Below are 21,669 nucleotides of genomic sequence, written 5' to 3'. Positions count from 1 at the left end.
GGATCCCGGACTCGCCTTGAACTACAAATCCCAGCAAACCCCGCGGCTTCGGCGTCCAGCCCTGATGAACAACAAGTTCCGGGCCACACCACGAGCACGTTCAACTGAGCCGTCTAGGGCGTGTTGACTAAGGTAGTTGCTATGGGGTTGCGCTGAGTAACTCTTCAGGTAGTGAGACGCTGAAGCCGGAGGGTAAGCGACTGCGGGTGAGTTGGGAGGGAGAACGGGAAAACTTGTAGGACGCTAGAGCTCTCTGAAAGGGGAGGAACTCCACAAAAGGAATAAGAACTTTCCCAAACGGAGACCTGAGATTCTCCCCAAACCCTCGTTCCTCTTCACGAGTGAACACAACACTCAAATAAACTGCGGGATTATGGCTATCATACCCATACATATTTTGACGGTGCTTAGGAGCGCCTCAGCGCAAGAATGGCGCTTTCCCAGTAAGGGTGCCTCAAGTCCCAGACACGGGGAAATCAGAAACGCCCTCGGGCATGCTTGACATGACACATCAGAGTAATTCGCAGTCCTTGGTTTCTGGAGATGTAGAAAATGACACGGGGCTTTTTAACTCTTCCAAGCAAGAAGACCCTTTTCAGAGAACCACCAGATTCCTCGTATCCACACATATATGTGTGCCGTCTGTAAATTAGCCTCTTCTTCCTACACCTAAAACTTTATCCTAAGCCTGACAAGCTTCTGGAAGCTAGAGTTTAGATCTTCATTTCTTCCACATTTCTCAAAAAAGATTTAGCACATTTAGTAACTTACCAAGTTTTTTTTTTACAGCCTCTCTTTTTCTTTTAAAACAACTCTATGAATCAGTGATATTTCTATTTCACAGATCAAAAAACTGAAACCCAGAGATAAGTGACTTGCCCAAGGCCACTATTGACAACACTAGAAGTAGATTCCACTTCTTTAAGATCAAACCATTTCCATTTAGCTTGAATTGGCTGCATCCCAGGGATTCTGTTAAACTGTCCAAGGGAAAATGAACCTGTATGACCGTCCTGAGTTCTTTACACTTCAACATGAATCAGTTTCAAATCCATCCTTGAAATTATTAATGAAGAAAGGAAACTGAAAGAAATGGGAATCAGACATGTTTAAACAAAGCAAGAAACAGCTGCCAGGAAACCTGAGGTCTGAAGCTGCCCTTGGTACACTTACTATTATAAAGTTCTTCTGTGCTGTCTTGTGTGCCAACCTCACTATACCCTCTGAGGACTCATTCACAGCCACACCTTTATTTGCCACCTGCATGTCTCCAGCCAAGCCTTCTCTTAAATTCCAGATCTGTATAACCAATCCTGTCCTTGACATATCCTCCAGGATATATTTGAGGCATGTCAAGTTCAGTATTCCTCTGTGCACTCTGATCCTCTCTACCCAGCCTGGGTCTCACCCAGTATTCCCACAATGTATCCAAGTCAAATCCCCAAGTATTATCCTTAATAACCCTTCCATTTCTAATGTAATCCATTTAATACCTAAATGTCTTTTTTCTTATTGTGGATTTCATACATGCACATGTCTTGATACAATCTACCTTCCCTCATTCCCTCACCTCCAAAGGTGGCGACCTCACCTCATGTTAGGCCCCTAAAATGTCTTTAAAAACAAAACAAACAAACAAACAAAAAACGAATGGCAGTGGTGGTGCATGCTTTTAATTCCAGCACTTGGGAGGCAGAGGCAGGCAAATTTCTTGAGTTCGAGGCCAGCCTGGTCTACAGAGTGAGTTCCAGGACAGTCAGGGCTACATAGAGAAACCCTGTCTCAAAAAACCAAAACAAAAATACAAAAAACAAATTCACAGAGATCCATTCACCAAGTACTGGCATTAAAGATATATACCACCACACCTAAATGTCATCTCTTCTTCCTCCTCCTCCTTTTTTGAGACAGGGTTTCTCTGTGTAGCCCTGGCTGTCCTGGAACTCCCTCTGTAGACCAGGCTGACCTCAGACTCACCAATGTGGGTGCTAGGAATTGAACTCTGGCCCTCTGCAAGAGCACCAAGTGATCTTGGCTGAGCCATCTCTCCATCTCCCACTGTTTTGTTTTGTTTTTCTTTTAAAGACATGGTCTTTTATATCCTGGCTGTCTTCAAATTTGTGCCCATCCTGCCTCTGACTCCTAACTGTAAATAATTTGTATTCAGTCCTAGCTACCATCCTGTCCTTCCTGCATACCCTTCCAGATACTTCGTATACTTCAACCAAAATAATTTTTTAAAATGAAAATCTGTTCTTGTTCACTCTCCTTACCTGAAATTCAATATATACCCTGTAGCTTCCTTCTGCTTTTAGAATAAAGAAGCGTGTCAGGGTGCCTCTGCCACCTCTCCAGCCTGTGCTCTAACTATACACACTCCTTTTTTTCCATTCTAGTTTATATCACTTTAAGGTCTTCCAAATTTCTGAGCACACACTAGAACAGTCACCATGGAGACATGGCCTTTGCCCACACCTTGTAAGACATGCTTGTCTTTTTTTGTGGGTAGTGGGTGGTGAAAGCCAACCCATATGTGCTAAGTATCTTCCGACTCTCAGCTACATCCCAAGCCTCTGGGATGCTCATCGTTTCCTCCTATTATCACACCTTTTGCCTATATCCTCCGGGTCTCTCGGTCACTTCTTCAGAAATGACTGGGTCAGGCCTCTCCAGTATAGTGCCTCGTGTCCCCCTCTGTCATTTATTCGGTTGTAGCAGTCGGGTGGTGAGTGTACTATGACATCCAACCATGAGACAAACATGGTTCCTGACCTGCTGGAGTTTTTGGTCAGGTAGACTGTGAACAGATAGTGTGTTCTCAACACTACCATGGCAAGAAGGATAGTGTATGGTGAGAGCCAAGTAGAAAGATTATAGATCCGGATTTGGGGATGAGGAAACATTTCTCAGAAAAGTTCAAACTGGAGCTAGCTCCCAAAGTATAAATAACAAGGGGAAAGTTGAAAGAAACTACAACATTCCAAGCAGATCAGCCTGGAAAGGGAAACTTTCAGAGAGGCAGGCCCATGAGAGTGTGGGGACCTGGCTGTGAGTTGTCGGATTTGGCTGATTGCAGAATTAGTGAGGATAAGAGATAAGAGTCCACAGGCAGGAGCCAAGTTGTCCTTGGGCTTTTCTTTAGCACCTGGGGATAGAATCTTCCAGAAAATGTTAGCTGTGTAGCCAGTTTAGCCAGTTTTTTATGGCATTCTTTGATTTCCCCCCCCCCCCAACCCAGAGACAGCCATCTTTGAGCTAGGCTGTCAGTCTCATATCAGCTCTCCTCATCTGACCATTGTTCCAAGCCTTCTTTCAAAACATGCTTAAGAAAGGGCAGAAATGGGGGGGGGGATAAAAAAATAAAAATAAAGGGCAGAAACTCAGGGCAGTGGTGGCACATGCCTTTAATTCCAGCACTTGAGAGGCAGAGGCAGGCAGATTTCTGAGTTTGAGGCCAGCCTGGTCTACAGAGTGAGTTCCAGGACAGCCAGGACTAACAGAGAAACCCTATCTCTAAAAAACCAAAAAAAAAAAAAAAAAAAAAAAAAAAAAAAAAAAAAGGAGGGGGGACAGAAACTGGCTAGCAATAAAACAGATTCAAATTCTTACTAATTCTCCAAACTGGGAATTTTTGTCAACATATTGTTAAATGAACAATAAAGTTAAAAATATCATGTATACTATGTACCACTTAGCTATTTAAAAAGTTAAGAGGAATATACAGGAATTTGAAAAGACAAAAAAAAAATAATGATTTACAAAGAAATATCCAGAGTTTATTTTTAAAGACCTAGTGTCTTTTACATGTATTCTAGGAAGTAACAAACTCTGTGGAAATTAAGACTTGTTCCTGCATCTGCTTGTACATGTATTTTTTAAAAATATATATCATTTATTTAATGTATATGAATACACTGTAGATGTCTTCAAACACACCAGAAGATGGCATTGGATCCCATTACAGATGATTATGAGTCACCATGTAGTAGCTGGGAATTGAACTCAGGACCTCTGGAAGAGCAGTCAGTGCTCCTAACTGCTGAGCTATCTCTCCAGGTCTACTTGTACATCTTCCTGTTGTTTTATTTGATGTCAGCTATCATATTAACAGCTGTAGGTTCGTTTTGTTTTTGTTTCTCTGAGACAAGATTTGTCTGTGTAGCCCTGGCTTTCCTAGAACTCCCTCTATAGATTGGGCTCACCTCAAACTCAGAGATCTGCCTGCCACTGCCTCCTTAGTGCTGGGATTAAAAGTGGGTGCCCCACTGCCAGCAACATGTACATTTTTTTAAATTAAATTTTGAAAACTTCCAATTCAAAACAAGTGTACCCTTAACCCTGTCATTGGTCAGATCAGTGAATCAGCTGGTGAGAGGAACACCACCTGAAGAGTCTTCACTCAGAAGAGTGGCTGGGAAAGTGCCTGCCTGAGGGCAGCTGCAGGTCTGAGGAAGGTGGCATCCCACCTGGGAGTCTGCTATTCTTCCTGACACACTTAAGCCTTCATTTATCCCCCCCTTTTTTTTTTAATATTTCTTTATTTATTTTATGTATGTAAGTCCACTGTAGCTGTGCAGATGGTTGTGAGCCTTCATGTGGTTGTTGGGAATTGAATTTTTAGGACCTCCCTCTATTTGCTCCGGTCAAGCCCGCTTGCTCCGGTCAACTTTGCTTGCTCAGTCCCTGCTCGCTTCAGCCCAAAGATTTATTTATTATTATACATAAGTACACTGTATCTGTCTTCGGATGCACCAGAAGAGGGCATCAGATCTAATTACGGGTGGTTGTGAGCCACCATGTGGTTTCTGGGATTTGAACTCAGGACCTTTGGAAGAGCAGTCAGAGCTCTTACCCACTGAGCCATCTCACCAGCCCAAAAGATACTTTTTTTTTTTTTTCTGTTTTTGGTTTTTCAAGACAGGGTTTCTCGGTGCAGTCCTGGCTGTCCTGGAACTCACTCTGTAGAAACCTGGCTGGCCTCAAACTCAGAAATCCACCTGTCTCTGCCTCCCAAGTGCTAGGATTACAGGCATGCGCCACCACTGCACCGCCTATCCCTTTTTTTCTTTAATCACTCCATTTACCCATCAAGCCAGTACCCAGTCTTTGTCAAGTTCCGTGTGGAGTATTTATCAAAACACAAGTCTAACTTTCTGTCCCTGTCTTGAAGTTTACAGGAAGAAAACAGAAACTAAATAAATAATAAAGAAATTAATTCGGAGTACTGAAGGTGTAACTCAATTCCTAGAGTACTTGTCCTGGCATGTGTAGGGCCCCCTAACACAGAGAGTAAAGTACTCACAATATGGCTGCTTCCATGTATTGAACATCTGCCCTACGCCATCCAATAGCTCTTCAGGTAGTATTCATCATTTCACAAGTGTTTATTATCACAGCAGATGATAATAAAGTTGTGTCCAAAGTGCAAATGAGGAATGGGTCAGTTAGCTGTTGCTGTGTAGCGAACCGAACCATCCAAACCCACAGTGGCTTCAAACAATAAGCATTTATTCTTCCTTTGATGACTCTGAGGTACCTGGATGGTTCTTATCCTGGCTGAGTTCATTTGTGGATTAGGTGACCTACCAGTCTTGACATTGGGAGTTAGCTGACTGTGAACTAGTCGAAGCTGGCCTCAGCTCAAGCCATTGCCTCATTTTCAGTGACCTCTGCCACAGGCATACGTCTCACATCTCCCCAGCACTCCAGACAGTTCTCATGGCATTGGCAGACAGCAAGAGAGCAAGCCTTCCTGTAAAGGCTTCTCTTTGCCAGGCTGGAAATACAGCTCAGTGCTAGAGCACTTTCTTCTGTTTTCTTCATTTGATCAGCATTTCACTGGCTGGTTCAAATGCTGAGCTCATCATAGGAGTATAAAATTATAGTGCAAAGGGGAAGGACACAAGAGAGACCACTGAATAGGAATCATTGATTCTTGCCAGATCTAATACCTAAATTGATAAATTAAAATCATCTGTTTTCTTTGGAAAAGACAGACTTTAGCTGAGCGGTGCTGGCGCATGCCTTTAATCCCAGCACTTGGGATGCAGAGGCAGGTAGATTGCTGAGTTCTAGGCCAGCCTGGTCTACAGAGTGAGTTCCAGGACAGCCAGGGCTACACGGAGAAACCCTGTCTCGAAAAATCCAAAAAAAAAAAAAGAAGAAAGAAAGAAAAAAGAAAGAAAGATTTTAACAAAGCCAGGTGTGGTGACTCATATCTGCAATCTTCACATGGGCAGTAGAAGCAGAGAGGATCAGGAATTCAAGTCATCCTTGGCCACCTAGAAGGTTCCAGGCCAGCCGAAGCTATGTGAGAACCTGTTTCAAAATGGAGGTGGTGTAGCTGTAGAGATGACTCAGTGGTTAAGTGTATGTACTACTGAAGAAGACCTGAGTTTAGTTCCTAGCACCTGCACTGGGTGACTCACAACAGTCTGTAATGTAGCTCCAGGAGAATCTGATCAAGACTGTATATAAGAAGGCACATGGGGCTGAAGAGATGGCTCAGCAGTTAGAGCACTGAGACGAAGTTAAAGCACCATCTGCTCTTCCACAGGACCCAGAGTCAGTTCTCAGTACCCGTGTGATAGCTCAATCCATTTATGACTCCAGTTCCACAGCATCTGGCAATCCCCTGATCTCCATAGGCACCAAACACCAGGCACATTTATGGTGCACATACATATAGGCAAAACACTCATAAAGTAAGTATAAAACTATGTTTTAGATCTAAAAGGATAATTTAGGGACTGGAGAGACAGTTTGATTGGTAAAGTACTTGCCCTGAAAGCATAAGGAACTCGGTTCATAAGACATGATGCTACACATTTATAATCCCAGCACTAGGGAATCAGAGACAGTCAGAGACCTGCCTAGTCAACTTAGCCTGCCTGGTAAGTTCTAGGTCATTAAGAAACCATTTCTCAAAAAACATGGGGGAAGTAGATGGCAACTGAGGAAATACACCCAAAGTTCACCTCAGTCTCCACATACATGTACACGTCAGTATGGATACCCATACCCACATTTATAAACACACACACACACACACACCTAAAATCACAGCACTTGGGTTGCAGGAGGAGGATCTCCATGAGTTCAAAGCAGCCTGGTCTACATTAGCAAGTTTCAGACCAGGCAGGACTACATAGAGACTCTGTCTTTAAAACAAAACAAACAAAAAACAACAGGGCATGGTGGTTCTCCTTTAATCCCAACACTTGGGAGGCAAAGCAAAGAAAGGGGAGGCAGAAGTGGAGGTGGTGGTACAGGCCCAGGACCACTAGGGCTGAGTGGTTAAACAGAATATTCACTAAATAGGCAACTGTAGATTGGAACTGGCCACAGATTGCTCTGCCACAATCAATAGAAGCCCAGCAGGCCCCTCTGTGTTCCTGACAGGGTTCTATTATTTGTTCTTTGTCTTCATTCCTTTTGGTCTGGCATAGGCAGCAGGCACTCAACAAACACTTGCAGAACTGAATTGATATCTTACTGGGAATGAGATGTGGAATGAAACAGCTGGAGCTGGGAACCAGTTGTTAGCCATTGTTAGAATAGTTCTGTGTCAACTCCCAAATAGAAATCAGAGTGTTGGGCTGCTTCTCACTCCCTAAGGGCCTCTGCTAAGCCAAGTTCCTTGAATGATGGTAAATGAGGCACAGTGCTAGCTATAACAAGCAGAATCACCCACCATCTCAGAGCTCTATTTGCAGTCTTCTTCAAAAGATTGATTGGGGAACTGGAGAGATGGCTCAGAGGTTAAGAGCACTGACTGCTCCTCCAGAGCTCCTGAGTTCAATTCCCAGCAACCACATGGTGGCTCACAACCATCTATAGTGAGATCTGGTGCCCTCTTCTGGCATGCAGGCATACATGCAAGTAGAACACTGTATACATAATAAATAAAAAACAAAAGATTGATTGGAACTTGGTGCTACAGAAAATCATTTCTGCACTGAAGTTCTAGTCACCAAAGAACAGTAAAAACTTCTTTGGTATTTTAAAGTACATGTTCAGTGGTACAGAACTCAGGCTCCAACCTAGAGCTTAGTCTGAGGATAAGGATTCAATCCCCAACGTCATCAAACCTATTTTAGGAAAGTGGGATGTCCTGGTTCACTCCCATAATCTCAGCACTTGGGAAGTGAAGCAAGAAACTTAGAAGTCGGGGGCTGGTGAGATGGCTCAGTGGGTAAGAACACCCGACTGCTCTTCTGAAGGTCCAGAGTTCAAATCCCAGCAACCACATGGTGGCTCACAACCATCCGTAACAAGATCTGACTCCCTCTTCTGGTGTGTCTGAAGACAGTGTATTTACATATAATAAATAAATAAATCTTTAAAAAAAAAAAAGAAAGAAAAAAAAAAAAAAGAAACTTAGAAGTCCAAGGTTAACATTAGCTACACAAGGGATTTGAGACCAGCTGAGATACATGGGATCTTGTCTCAAAAAAATAAACAAAAATAGGGACTAGAAAGATGACTTAGCAGTCAGGAGCACTGGGTATTCTTTCAGAGGAACCAGGTTCAGTTCCCAGCACCAACATGATTGATCACAACATTCTATAACTCCAGTCCCCAGGGATCTGACCTCTGGCCTCTATAGGCAGCAGACATAAATGGTGCACAAATATACATACAGGCAAAACAGCCATATATATACATTTTTTACAAATAAATAAATAAATAAATGTGGGTACTAAACTAGGTTGGGCTTCTGTGTCAGCCTGAATCACACAGCCAAAGCACAAAGGGAAATCTTGGGATATATAATACTCATTAATCACAGAAGTCAAAAGAAGAAAACCCATATGCAGAGACAACGAAATTGCCAAGCACTATTCAAATAAATTTTGTTAAAAGCCAAAGCCAAGAGGCACATCTGTAGTCCTAGCACTTGGGACATTAAGGCCGGAAGATTGTGAGTTTGAGGCCAGCCAGACACATCAAAAACAAGCAACAAGAAACGAAGGACATGCCGGGCGTGGCGGCACACGCCTTTAATCCCAGCACTCAGGAGGCAGAGGCAGGCGAATTTCTGAGTTCAAGGCCAACTAGGTCTACAGAGTGAGTTCCAGGACAGCCAGGGCTACACAGAGAAACCCTGTCTCAAAAAAAAAAAAACAAAAAACGAAGGACATAGTTGCATAGTTGAGAATGCAAAGGCATAGCTGGGAATGCTAGGTGTCTGGTGGACAGAGGAGGCTGAGGTAGGAGGACCATAAAGCCAAGGTCTGCCTGGGTTATAATGAAATCCTATCTCAACAACAACAAAACTCAGGAAGAAAGCACTTGGTTTTAGTTTAGACTTAATAAATGCAGTGCAAGTAAATTCCTTTCTTGGTAATTTAATATATGTGTCTTAGGGTTTTACTGCTGTGAACAAACACCATGACCAAGATAACTCTTACAAAGGACAGCATTTAATTGGGTCAGGCTTACAGGTTTAGAAGTTCAGTCCATTATCATCAGGGCAGGAACATGGCAGCATCTAGGCAAGCTTGGTACAGAAGCTGAGAGTTCTCCATTCTCACTTGAAGGCTGCTAGGAGACTGGACAAGAGACTTAAAGTCCATACCCACAGTGACACACATACTCCAACAAGGCCACACCTCCAAACAATGCCACTTCCTGGGCTAAGCATATACAAACCATCACAATATGGAAGGACAGACTTTATCAGGTTTGGAGGAATAACATAGTAGTATCTTGAGCCAGCCATGGGGTTGTATGCCTTTAGTCACAGCACTCGGGAAGCAGAGGCAGGTGGATCTATGTGAATTCAAGGCTAGCCTGGTCTACAAAGAAAATACCTAGACAACCAGAACTACACAGAGAACAGCTGTCTTGAAAAACCAAGGAAAAAATAGCAGTCTCACTGAGCACCTGAAACTCAGCATTTAGGAAGTAGAGACAGGACCACCAGGAGTCACGGTCATTCTAGCTCCATAGTGAGTATGAGGGCAGACTGGGCTACATGAGACTCTTCCACAACTTTTTGGGAAGTGTCAGCCTGAATCACACAGCATCTGAACTCTGTCACGTATTTGATGGTCCCTTGGACATTGATTGTTTGTTAGAAATACCTGAATCTTTTAGATACCAAGTCTACAGGAAACTGTGGTAACTTGATGGAGACATAGAACTTGAGTTGAAGCCTGAGACTAATGGTCAAATCTGAGTTCGAGGATAGCCTAGTCTACATAGCGATTTCCAGGACTTCATAGAAAAACCCTATCTTAGAACAAAACAATTAAACAAACAAAACCCAACAACAACAAGATGGAGCTGCTAAACTCTATTTTAGAGTTTAAATTTCCATTACTGGAGACAGACCATCATGGGAAAAGAAAGCCATGGAGGAGTGGGAGAAGAAACTTAAAAAATCAGGATCAAGAAGGAAGATCTTAGCTGGTCATAGTGCTCTCCCTCCCACTTTGGAGGAAGGCTAAGACAAGTGCTCAAGTTCAGGGCCAACCTGGGCTACATAGTGAAATCCTTTCTAAAAATCAAAGTGGCTGTGGTGGCTTACATTTGTAATCCGAGTACTTGGGAAGTGGAAGCAGAAAGATTAGGAGTCCAAAGTTACTCTCAGTTACAGAGCAAGTTTGAAGTAACCACTGTCCTATACAAAACTGTATCTCAAAATAAAAAAAAAAAAAAAGAGATCAGAGCTTATAGCAGCAGAGATGAAGACTTGGGCAAAACAAAGTCAAGCTGGAAGGAACACATGGGCAACATGGTAGAGGTCCTCACTGCCCTGACTGCTGTCTACTCACCCATGCCAGAGTAACTTAGTTGCCATTTGGTTTAGGAAAATCTATAGGCATTCAATAACTATACTATTTATTATTATTATTATTATTATTATTATTATTATTATTATATGCTGTGATGTTAGGGATTGAATGTACACCCTTTGCACATACTAGGCAGGCAAGCTCTGGTACTGAGTCACATCTGCAACCTCCACAGGTTTTTGTAAAACTAGAAGAACCTAGCGCAGGCAGAAGCCCAACCTAGTTTAGTACCCACATTTATTTATTTATTTATTTATTTATTTATAAAAATGTATATATATGGCTGTTTTGCCTGTATGTATATTTGTGCACCATTTATGTCTGCTGCCTATAGAGGCCAGCGGTCTAGAAGAACCTAGCGCAGGCAGATTGATGGCCATTGTCATATGTGACAATTAAGCATCTGACTCAACAGGTAGCTAATTCATCTTGGGGTAGACTCTAAAATATCCCAGTAATTCCTAGTATTGATTACATGTTAAATATTTTGAATATACTGAGTTAGTATATTAGGATTAATTTTACCCATTTCATTTTATTGAAATTATAGCTCTGAAAAATATCCATATATTCAGTTCTGTGTGTGTGTGGACTAGTCTCTGGAGGTCATGAGACAATCTTTTTTCTTCTTCCTCCTCTTCTTCCTCCTCCTCCTTTTGGTTTTTCAAGACAGGGTTTCTCTGTGTAGCCCTGGCTGTCCTGAAACTCACTCTGTAGACCAGGCTGGCCTCAAACTGAGAAATCTGCCTGCCTCTGCCTCCCAAGTGCTGGGATTAAAGGCATGTGCCACCACTACCCGGCTGAGTCAATCTTAAGGACTTGATTTTCTCCTATTATATTTCAGGGATCAAATTCAGGTTGAGACTTGTGCAGCACATGCCTTTACCTGCTGAGCCTTCTCATCAGCCCACAATCTCCTAAAATCTTGAAACTATGTATCTAAAAGATCATATATGAGGCCTGCATTTGTGACCTGATTGTCTTCTTCTGACAGCACTGCTCTACAGAGCACCCTGCTCTGAGTGTGTAATTGCTCTAACCCTCATCCTTTGGGAAGTAAGGATATAGAGAAGTGTTGACATTGGGTAGGGTGAAAGGGGACTCTAGCCTAGAGACACATTTGGGTTTTTGTTTTTGTTTTTGTTTTTGGGGGGGGGGTTTCGAGACAGGGTTTCTCTGTGTAGCCCTGGCTGTCCTGGAACTCACTTTGTAGACCAGGCTGGCCTCGAACTCAGAAATCCACCTGCCTCTGCCTCCCAAGTGCTGGGATTAAAGGCGTGTGCCACCACGCCCGGCTAGAGACACCTAGTTTGCCTTTTGTTTCTATGATTCCCACACACAATAGAACACAATAAAGGATACACAATAGAACACACACACCAAACACCAACAGCCCTTGGTAGAGTTTCCAGCTCTCTTCCTCCCAGGTGAGTAGTGTTCAAGGCTTTTCCTAGTCTCAGGAAAAACATGTTCTCAGCGTTACTTTCCCTAACAGAATGGAAAGGACTGCATAAGACACATCACACATTACAAATGACTGATAACTTTGTGTTCACCTCTCTCTGAGGGATGTTTCCATTTTAACAGGGAACAATCCCTAAACCCAAAGGAATGAATCCCTTATGATGGCGTTTCAGGCCTCAGTGACAGGTGAGTGAGGGTGGACCCTGTTTTCTGTTTATACATAGTTAAACCCAAGCTGTGACTAGAAGCAGGGTACTCAGATGGAAAGGGCTGATTGACAAGCTGCACAGAGAAGGGAGCAAATACCTAGCTGTGTCAGAAAGGGAAGGGCTCTCAAACACCCATCAGGTTCAGGGAAGGTCTTCAAGGGTTGTCAAGCAATAAAATACTGCAGGTGATGTCAACAGAGACTAGGCAGCAGGCAGTCTCTATGGTAACTATTGTGGAGTTGCAAGAAGGTTCTCAGAGTACGATTCTGGAGACTATGACTGCGGTCCACAACTGACTCGGCTTAACTCTGGGCAAGTCCTTTACCCTTTGGGTCTCAATTTCTTCATCTGGAAAATAGGAATGGGTACTGTAGCTTGTGTGATGGTACATACCCATAATTCCAACACTCAGGAGGCTGTGGAAGGTAGATCATTAATTTGAGATTAGCCTGGGCTACATTAGACCCTATGTCAATAAAACAAAACATCTCCTAAGATAAGGGTGCTCGAACTATCAGATGAGTTCAGAGTGTTGTGAAGTTTATCTAAGAAGTATACTATACATGAAAGCACCAGTATCTTAAAATGGCAATGCAGATAGGCAGGCCTAGAGCTCTAGAGAGTAGAAAGCAGTGTGGAGGGCTGTGGGGAATCCTGAGCATAGACACTCCATATCTGGAGCATTGATTCTCTTCTGTCCTCCCAGGCTGAAGCCAGACTCCCAGGGCCCATGCTTCCACCTGATGAATGATGGCCTGAACTATGAGCTCACGGGACTATATGAACACTTCCGTGCAGGAGCCTCCTCTTGACTACTCCTTCAAAAGCGTCCAAATGGTCCAAGGTCAGCAGAGCACAGCACTCAGATAAGGCTGTATGGTACCAAGACAAAAAATCCTTAAGTCTTCTTTTTTTAAAGCCTACACAGCCTGGGCGGTGGTGGTGCAGGCTTTTAGTCCCAGCACTTGGGAGGCAGAGGCAGGAAGGTCTTGGTGAATTCAAGGTCTATAAAGCGAGTTCCAGGACAACCAAAGCTATACACAGAGAAACCCTGTCTCAAAAACCAAAACAAACAAAAAGCCTAAACAGAATTTTCCCAACTTCTTGCTGTCTTTGAAGGAAGAAGAGGGTGGAGTAAGATATTTTTGTTTTACTGAGTTAAGGAGTGAATGCAAGGCCTCTGACATATAGGACAAATGTCTTACATCTGAGCTTCATCCTCAGCCTTGAGATTAAAAATATGTATTTTAACCTTATGTGTATGGGTATTTTACCTACATGTATATCTACATCCCTTGTGTGCCTGGTGCAGGCAGAGGCCAGAAGTGGGTATTAAACCCCTGAACCTGGTGTTACTGATGGCTGTGAGCCTTCGTGCCGGTGGGAAATCAGCCAGGTCCTTTGAAGAGCAGCTAGTGCTCTTTAGCTGCTGCACTGTCCCTTCCAGGTTCTGTGAACTTTTTTTGTTTGTTTGTTTGTTTTGTTTTTTTTCGAGACAGGGTTTCTCTGTATAGCCCAGGCTGTCCTGGAACTCACTCTGTAGACCAGGCTGGCCTTGAACTAAGAAATCCGCCTGCCTCTGCCTCCCGAGTGCTGGGATTAAAGGCGTGCGCCACCACTGCCCAGCAAAATTTTCTTTTTTAATTTATTTTAGATTTATGTGTATGAATGTTTTACCTGAATGTATGTGTATATGTATCATACACATGCCTAGTGCCCATGGAAGTCAGAAGAGGGCTTCAGCTTCCTTAGAAATAGAGTTAGGCGGGATTGATTGAGAGCCTCCATGTGGGTACTGAAATCAAACTCTGGAGTAACAAGTGCTCTTAACCACTGAGTCTCCCCTCTCCCACACACCCCAGTTTTTTAAGGTAGCAAATGCAGAAGGAACCAGGGGTCTCTTATGGTAGTTGACCCATCTTCAGAAAAAGCCAGGCGGTAGCCAGAAGTTCATGGAGAGTACTGAGAAATCACTCAATCAGACAAATGTCTTAGTCTTCTGTATCCCCAGCACAGACTCACCTACTGTGATCTCTATTGTGTTCTACATTACTTCTGACTGCTGGAGTACAGAGTTCATAAAGGTTTTAGTTGCAATTATAGCTTTGTGCAAAAAGGTTCATAAAGGTTTTAGGTGCAATTATAGCTTTGTGTAACCACTCCTACTATAGCACAGAAATTTTCAACTTTCAATGGGAAGGTCTGACTCTGCTCTTTGTGGACTCCTCCAGAGGAGGAAGACACTAGACAGCTCTTCCCAAGGTACCTGTACATCACAAAATAGAACCTGCAGATGTCACACACTCAACTAGTGGTTCAGAACTTACTGAGCTCCTGATATTACACAGTTATATACATATATGTGCAAACACACACACCAGGCAATTGTACTCCTTGCTAAATGGGGGTAGGGGGACAGACATAACAAAAGCAAGCCCTTGGGCTGGTGAGATGACTCAGTGGTTAAGAGCGCCGACTGCTCTTCCGAAGGTCCTGAGTACAAATCCCAGCAACCACATGGTGGCTCACAACCACCCATAATGAGATCTGCCACCCTCTTCTGGTGTGTCTGAAGTCAGCTACAGTGTACTTACATGTAATAAGTAAATAAATAAATCTAATAAAAAAAAAAAAAGCAAGCCCTTTCAATTCCCCGGAGCTTCAACAACACTTAGAAGGTAAAGAAAGGACAGAGTTGAGGGGGTCCTTGGGACATCTAATTTGCTTAACCTGGTTAAGCAGCAGCTTTGGGCATGTTACCAAACATAGGCTTACCCCTTGCACAACCGGTACTTGCTAATCCATTCACAAACTAAGTACTAAGAGGGTTTCCCATATACACCTGCCAATCATTTCCATCATGGAAACAGATAAATGACACTAAAAGTTCTTCAAAGTGACGTTTGGGCATGTGGAAAAAGTTACATGGCAACACTTGAGAAATTAGCAAGAGGATCCCTGCAGTCAGTACCCCTCTCCCAATTCTAGTTCTGTTTACTGTTGATATTTGTGGTCCAGCCAGACCTACTCTGAACTAGGAAGCTGATACCCTGCAGAACATGTGGAGTTATTCTGACATTTTTATTCATCTAAGTCAAATCATTTGAAAGTGTTTGGAAGGTGTGAGCAGCAGACATGATCTGGACCCTACTCATGGGCAGCATACACCACCCTATTCAGGCCTCAACCTTGTGTCCTGTTCATTCCAAGACTAAGGCAGTGAGCCACCTGGTGGATGCTGTCTGACCTGCAGCTGAGAAAAATGGATGGAAGTGTATGTGGAAGCTGGCTAGATTTTGCAAAAGTGCTCTGTCCCTACAAGTCCCCAGACTTTGCTAAAGGCTTAGAGGCAGTAGAGAAAATGGAACCGCTTGAGTTAAACTGTAGTCTGGTTCTGGGTCTCCCACAAATGCCAGCTTGGGCAGAGCCCACCCACCCTCATTATGAACCTCATTTGAAGAGCATAGCAGGGGAGAGGTGTGCTTTCTCTGCACATTCACTTTCCAGCATCCGGCTTCTGTTCTCAAGCCTTTACACAGCTACCAGCTACTTCTGAGCTGCCAGAATGAGTGTTAAGTCCTTGTCTTTCCTAGACCTTACTCTCCATCTACTGCATACACTCCAAACACCTTTAACCTATTCTCTCTGGAGTTTGAGAGATGGCTTAGCACCAGCTAAGTAAGCTAAGTAAGGGCTGCTCTTCCAAAGAACCTAGTTTAGATCTTCAGCACCCCGTGGCTGACAACCACCCGGAACTCTAGTTCTCAGGGATCCGATGACCTCTTCTAGCCTTACTAGGCATGGCAAACATATATGCAGGCAAAACACCATATATATAACATTTTAATTAAAAATAAATAAAACCATTCTATCTTGTATCTTCCTGCTCTTCAGATTATTCACTAACTTTTTTTTTGTTTTTCGAGACAGGGTTTCTCTGTGTAGCCTTGGCTGTCCTGGAACTCACTTTGTAGACCAGGCTGGCCTTGAACTCAGAAATCCACTTGCCTCTGCCTCCTGAGTGCTGGGATTAAAGGCGTGCTCCACCACGCCCGGTTTATTCACTAACTTTTTAAATGGCTTCCCCTTCCTCTCTGAGGGACTGCTTGTCTGCCTAACAATATATACTCTGTACTCATCATTTGCAAGGCTGTCTTCTCAGCTTTAGGCCTTCATTCCTGCCTACCTGCCTACCTGGCATCTCTTGCCTTTTCATACAACAGGAACATCGAACACACCAAACCCAAGCCTGAACTCATCACTTTTCCAACCCAATTCTCCCAAAATTCCTCATCAGCTACAAGGCCTGAACAAAAAGCTAGGTACCACTCTAATATAGCCTTCTACCTTTACATTCAGTCAGCCAATCATAACTGCTATATTCAATCATAATTGCTGTGTTTGTGTTGTTTCATGCTAGGCAACATGATCTTTGAATTTTATGTACCTCCTAAACCCAGTCTACGTAGAAGCTTCTAAGTCACCTTTCAAGTAAAAAGCTAATTGTCTGTTTAAAAGATTTATTTTATGTATATGAGTACACTGTGGCTGTCTTCAGACACACCAGAAGAGGGTATCAGATCCCATTACAGATGGTTGTGAGCCACCATGTGGTTGCTGGGAATCAAACTTAGGATCTCTGGAAGAGCAATCAGTGCTCTTAACCAGTAAGCCCTATCTCCAACCCCTAATTGTCTATTTTAAACACTCCAATAACTTCCCATTTCCTACAGAATAAAACCCTAGATCTTAGCTTAGCATTTGGGACTAAGGACTGGCTCCTGTCTGATTTTTTTTTCTAGTGTGCTCTTGTGCCTGGTTCCAGTGGACACACATCTCCATCCCGCTCTCTTCTTGTGCCTTTACTCACCCTTTTCCCCTCCTCTGCATGGTTAACATCTCCCATCTACTAAGTTCAGCTCAGACTCACCTTCCCTGTGCTCTCAGTGCACCAAGACCTTTTCCTTGCAGAAACGACTGTGGACTATCACATTAACACTTATTACCAGTTTGTTTCCATCCTGCCCATAGAAATTCCTGAGACACATCTGCTTCATCCCTGCCCTACTGCTTATCCAGAGCCTGCACAGTCTCTCTCATTGCTTGTGGTTGTGTACCTACTTCCTTCCACAGCTTGCCATTAAGGAAGACAATGCAGGTGTAGCACTGATGTGGCTCTATCAACTACACTAGAATAGTATTTTGCATTTTGTGATATTATCTTGGCTTGCCCCCAACAACTCAGGTTCTTATATAAAATGGAAAGGGATCTATTCCACGCACAGGGGTTGTATACGCAGACCCCAACAATGCAAGGGACATAAGAAGACCATCTAACCTAAAATTCTTTGGCCTATTCTAAACTTACTCTTTGGAGCTTGAGAAAGAGATGGTCTCACTAGACACCCTGCCAAGCCCTCAAAGTAGCACGTGTATGTTCATCTTTTCAGCTCTTCCTTATCAGCCCCAAAGGCAGAAAAGCAAAGATGTTGACCACAAGCCTCGGGCTGGAGAAATGGCTTGGAGGTTAAGAGCACTTGTTGCACCTACAGAGTACTCAAGTTCAATTCCTAGTATCCACATAGTGGCTCACAACCACCCCTTAACTCCAGTTCTAGGGAATCTTACAGCCTCTTCTTTCTGCAGACACCAGGCATGCACATACAAATTAGCAAACAAACAAACAAACTCAATTCTTATTTTGTCATTATAGATCTGGTAACCGAGGAGCCAAGGACAGGTCTACGACCGGTGAGGCACTCAAAGTCAGGAAAGTCACTGACCCAGTCCCTGTGGCTCAACAACAATGTCCTCAATGATCTGAAAGACTTCAACCAGGTGGTTTCACAGCTTCTACAGCATCCAGAGAATCTGGCCTGGATTGACCTCTCCTTCAATGACCTGACTACCATTGACCCTGTGAGTTCCCAGCCCTGGATGGACACCAAGGGGTAGCTTGAAGCCATTGTGCCCAGCTCATAGCCTTTCTACTCCCTTATCAAGGAAGCAGAGGCAGTGCGGTGCAGTTCTAAGGGCAGAGTTGTAGAGACACATAGATGTACAAATCACTGTCAGCAAGGTATATAACTTCTTTATGGGAGACAGGGTCTCATTATGTATCTCTGACTGGCCTGGAATTCACTATCTAGACCAGGCTGGCCTTTTATGTATGTATGTATTTTTTGCTTTTTCAAGACAGGGTTTGTCTGTGTAGCCCTGGCTGTTCTGGAACTCACTCTGTAGACCAGGCTGGCCTCAAACTCAAGAAATCCTCCTGCCTCTGCCTCCCAAGACTCCCAAGCTACAGTTTAAAACTTTGGCCTGCCTATGGATAGGGATAAGATCCCATAATCATAATGGTTTTATAAGGATTAAATGAAAATGTAAGAGAACCAACTTGCCTATCAATGGCTGAAGCAAAACTAGAGCAGTCATTAGGCACTTAACTGTGTCTTGTGCTGGGCTCTACTGAGAAAGTCATCAGTTGCTTTCTGTGAAATCTAAGTTCTGGGATTTTTTTTTTTTAAAGATTTATTTTATGTATGTGAGTACACTGTAGCTGTCTTCAGACAAACCGGAAGAGGGCATCAGATCCTATTATAGATGGTTGTGAGCCACTATGTGGTTGCTAGGAATTGAACTCAGGACCTTTGGAAGAGCAGTCAGTGTTCTTAATCACTGAGCCATCTCTCCAGCCCCTTTTAAAAATCTAAGTTTTAAAACATAGTTTGGCCAAGTATGTTGGTACTTGCTCCCAATTCTAGCATTTGGAAGGCAGAGGTAGGAAGCTAAGCTTAAGGTCATCCTCAGCTACATAACTCAAGGCTAGCCTGGGCTACATGAGAAAGGAGAAGGGAAAGGTAGCAAAGAAAATTCTAGAAAAAGGAAAGATCTTTACTCAGATCCCTATCGGCAGGAGATTTGGGGCATGACTTGAAGACTCTTCCGTGATATTAAATGGTATGAACTTAGGTAGGATCTTCAAACGTATGTGCCGAGCTGATACTCCCTTGCAGATGGTCATCTCAGTTGGAAAGGCCTTAAGGAGCAATTAAGACTCAAGAAGGAGAGCTGTCACCTGACTAGTCTCCTTTAGGGTTTTTTTTTCTCTAAAAAGCACTTAAAAGGTTAATTTACTCGTGTGTGTGTGTGTGTGTGTGTGTGTGTGTGTGTGTGAGAGAGAGAGAGAGAGAGAGAGAGAGAGAGAGCAAGCGAGCTCAGCAGTTGAATACTTGTTGCTTTCGCAGAGGGCCCAGATTCAGTTCCCAGCACATACATGGTGGTTAACAACCATCCATTTGATGTCCTTTTCTGACTCACAAGCACCAGCCTCTTATGCAGGGCACAAACATACATGGAGGCAAACACTGATACACATAAAGTAAGGGCCATAAAGATGACTAAGCAGTTAAGAGCACTTGCTGCCCTTCCAGTTCCCATCACCCACATGATGGCTCACAATTATCCATAACTCCAGTTTCATTGGGGGAGGGGGTATCCAATGGCCTCTGCAAGTGCTATACATACATACATGTAGGCAAAATAACCATATATCATATAAAAAGTTTTCTTTTTTTTTTTTTAAAAAGACAGGATTTCTCTTTGCAGCCTTGCCTGTCCTAGAACTCCCTTTGTAGGCCAGGCTGGTCTCAAACTCATGTATCCACCTATCCCATGTGGCACCATGCCCTACTAAAAAAAAACAGTAATTTTTTTTTTGTTTTTTTTGCAGTATTTTTTTAAAAGTATCGAAAGCATATTAGAGTCATATAATGGCTATGTGAGCTGGAGAGGAAGGCCAAGCTGGTCTCCAAACTTTTCTTCCTCGGCCAGATAGTCCATGCTGAGCTGAGATCCAGTCTTTGTCCAGCCTGACTTTTGATTTCTACCCTAACAGGTCCTAACAACATTCTTCAACCTAAGTGTCCTCTACCTTCACGGCAACGGCATCCATCGCCTAGGGGAGGTGAATAAGCTAGCTGTCCTCCCTCGTCTCCGGAGCCTGACCCTCCATGGGAACCCCATAGAGGAAGAAAAGGGGTACAGGTAAGTGCCTGGATCTAAGGTCCAGATGAGTTTCCCTAAGGAACAAGGGGAGAGGAGACAAGAAATTCAAGACCATTCTTCTGCCACACGTGGACCCAGGACGTACCAGACCTCTAAGCATGCCCCTTGCTCTCAGAATGAACCCAGTCCTCCCAAACCATCGTCAAGCTCCCTGCCATTCCCTGCTGTAGGGGCTGGCCCCAGCCCAAGTCTTCCTCACAGGCAGTATGTGCTGTGCAACCTGCCCCGTATCACCACGTTTGACTTCAGTGGAGTCACCAGGGCCGATCGCAGCACAGCTGAAGTCTGGAAACGCATGAACATCAAGCCCAAGAAGGTCCGGGCCAAGCAGGATGTTCTCTGAGATTCGCAGGACCCAGCACACCGAATGCCCTGAGGATAATCAGCTTGGTTTGACAATAAATGATTTGAGCTGTTGAACAGATTATAAGTCCCCTGTACCTTGTTAAGATGCCCTCTACACTCAGCAACTTCTAGTAAAACTTCACAGTGAAGGCAAAAGCCTGCTTGCTGGCTTAGGACCCAGGAGCCAGGTTCTGCCATTCAGGAAACCTTTCTGTCCTCTCTGGGCCCCTTTTGTACTCTTTAGTATTCGTGGGATGAGAGTAGATGAGCAATTTCTAAAATCCTTTTTTTTTTCAAGAGATTCTGACTCTGTGGCCCAAGGTGGCCTTGAACTTGTAGCAATCCTGTTGCTTCAGCCTCCTGAGTGCTGGTATTTCAGGAAGAAGCCACCATGCCTCACAGAAATCTTCATAAGTACCAAGGTGTGTGGCGCTGCCTTCAGCGTCCAGACTAGGAACAGCAGTCAGCTGTGATCTACTTCTAGCAGAGCAGGGTAGTTTTACTCTCAGGCTGTGATTCTGGTCAAGATTTCATTCCCTAGGGGGCTGGAGAGATGGCTCAGCGGTTAAGAGCACTGACTGCTCTTCCAGAGGTCCTGAGTTCAATTCCCAGCAACCACATGGTGGCTCACAACCATCTGTAGTGAGACTTGATGCCCTCTTCTGGTGCATCTGAAGATAGTGTACTCATAAATAAACTTTAAAAAAAAAAAAGATTTCATTTCCTAGCTGGGCATAAAACTCTAATCCCAGCTCTAGGAGAAAGAGGCAAGCTCTCTGTGA

At 43.7% G+C, this 21,669-nt stretch overlaps 1 protein-coding gene across 10 annotated transcripts; it reads left to right on the top strand.

Moving 5' to 3' along the window:
• Positions 1-37: 37 nt before the first annotated feature.
• Positions 38-20,967, top strand: Lrrc51 (leucine rich repeat containing 51). Of its 10 annotated transcripts, none has more exons than XM_011241893.3 (6): positions 38-206; positions 12,390-12,452; positions 13,182-13,319; positions 18,189-18,394; positions 20,373-20,521; positions 20,744-20,967. In XM_011241893.3, the coding sequence occupies exons 3-6, from the start codon at positions 13,238-13,240 to the stop codon at positions 20,883-20,885; spliced, it is 579 nt and encodes a 192-aa protein (XP_011240195.1). In that variant the 5' UTR covers positions 38-206; positions 12,390-12,452; positions 13,182-13,237; the 3' UTR covers positions 20,886-20,967. The 10 variants fall into 10 exon arrangements, with proteins under 10 accessions (XP_011240195.1, XP_006508246.1, XP_011240196.1 ...); NM_027053.1 differs by having other exon boundaries at positions 99-192; XM_011241895.3 differs by lacking the exon at positions 38-206 and adding an exon at positions 12,189-12,229.
• Positions 20,968-21,669: the final 702 nt, after the last annotated feature.

The sequence above is a fragment of the Mus musculus genome, chromosome 7 (genome assembly GCF_000001635.26).
Source record: "Mus musculus strain C57BL/6J chromosome 7, GRCm38.p6 C57BL/6J".
Classification (NCBI taxonomy): domain Eukaryota; kingdom Metazoa; phylum Chordata; class Mammalia; order Rodentia; family Muridae; genus Mus; species Mus musculus.
Note: the sequence above shows the minus strand (reverse complement) of the source record. Positions and strands in the feature narration are given on the sequence as shown.

Coding starts and splice junctions, on each gene's coding strand:
- Lrrc51 (XM_006508183.4), top strand. CDS start 13,238: ATGAGCTCACGGGACTATATGAACACTTCCGTGCAGGAGCCTCCTCTT. Junction 13,320..18,188: donor AAGCGTCCAAATGGTCCAAG/GTCAGCAGAGCA, acceptor TTGTCATTATAG/ATCTGGTAACCGAGGAGCCA. Junction 18,395..20,372: donor ACCTGACTACCATTGACCCT/GTGAGTTCCCAG, acceptor CTACCCTAACAG/GTCCTAACAACATTCTTCAA.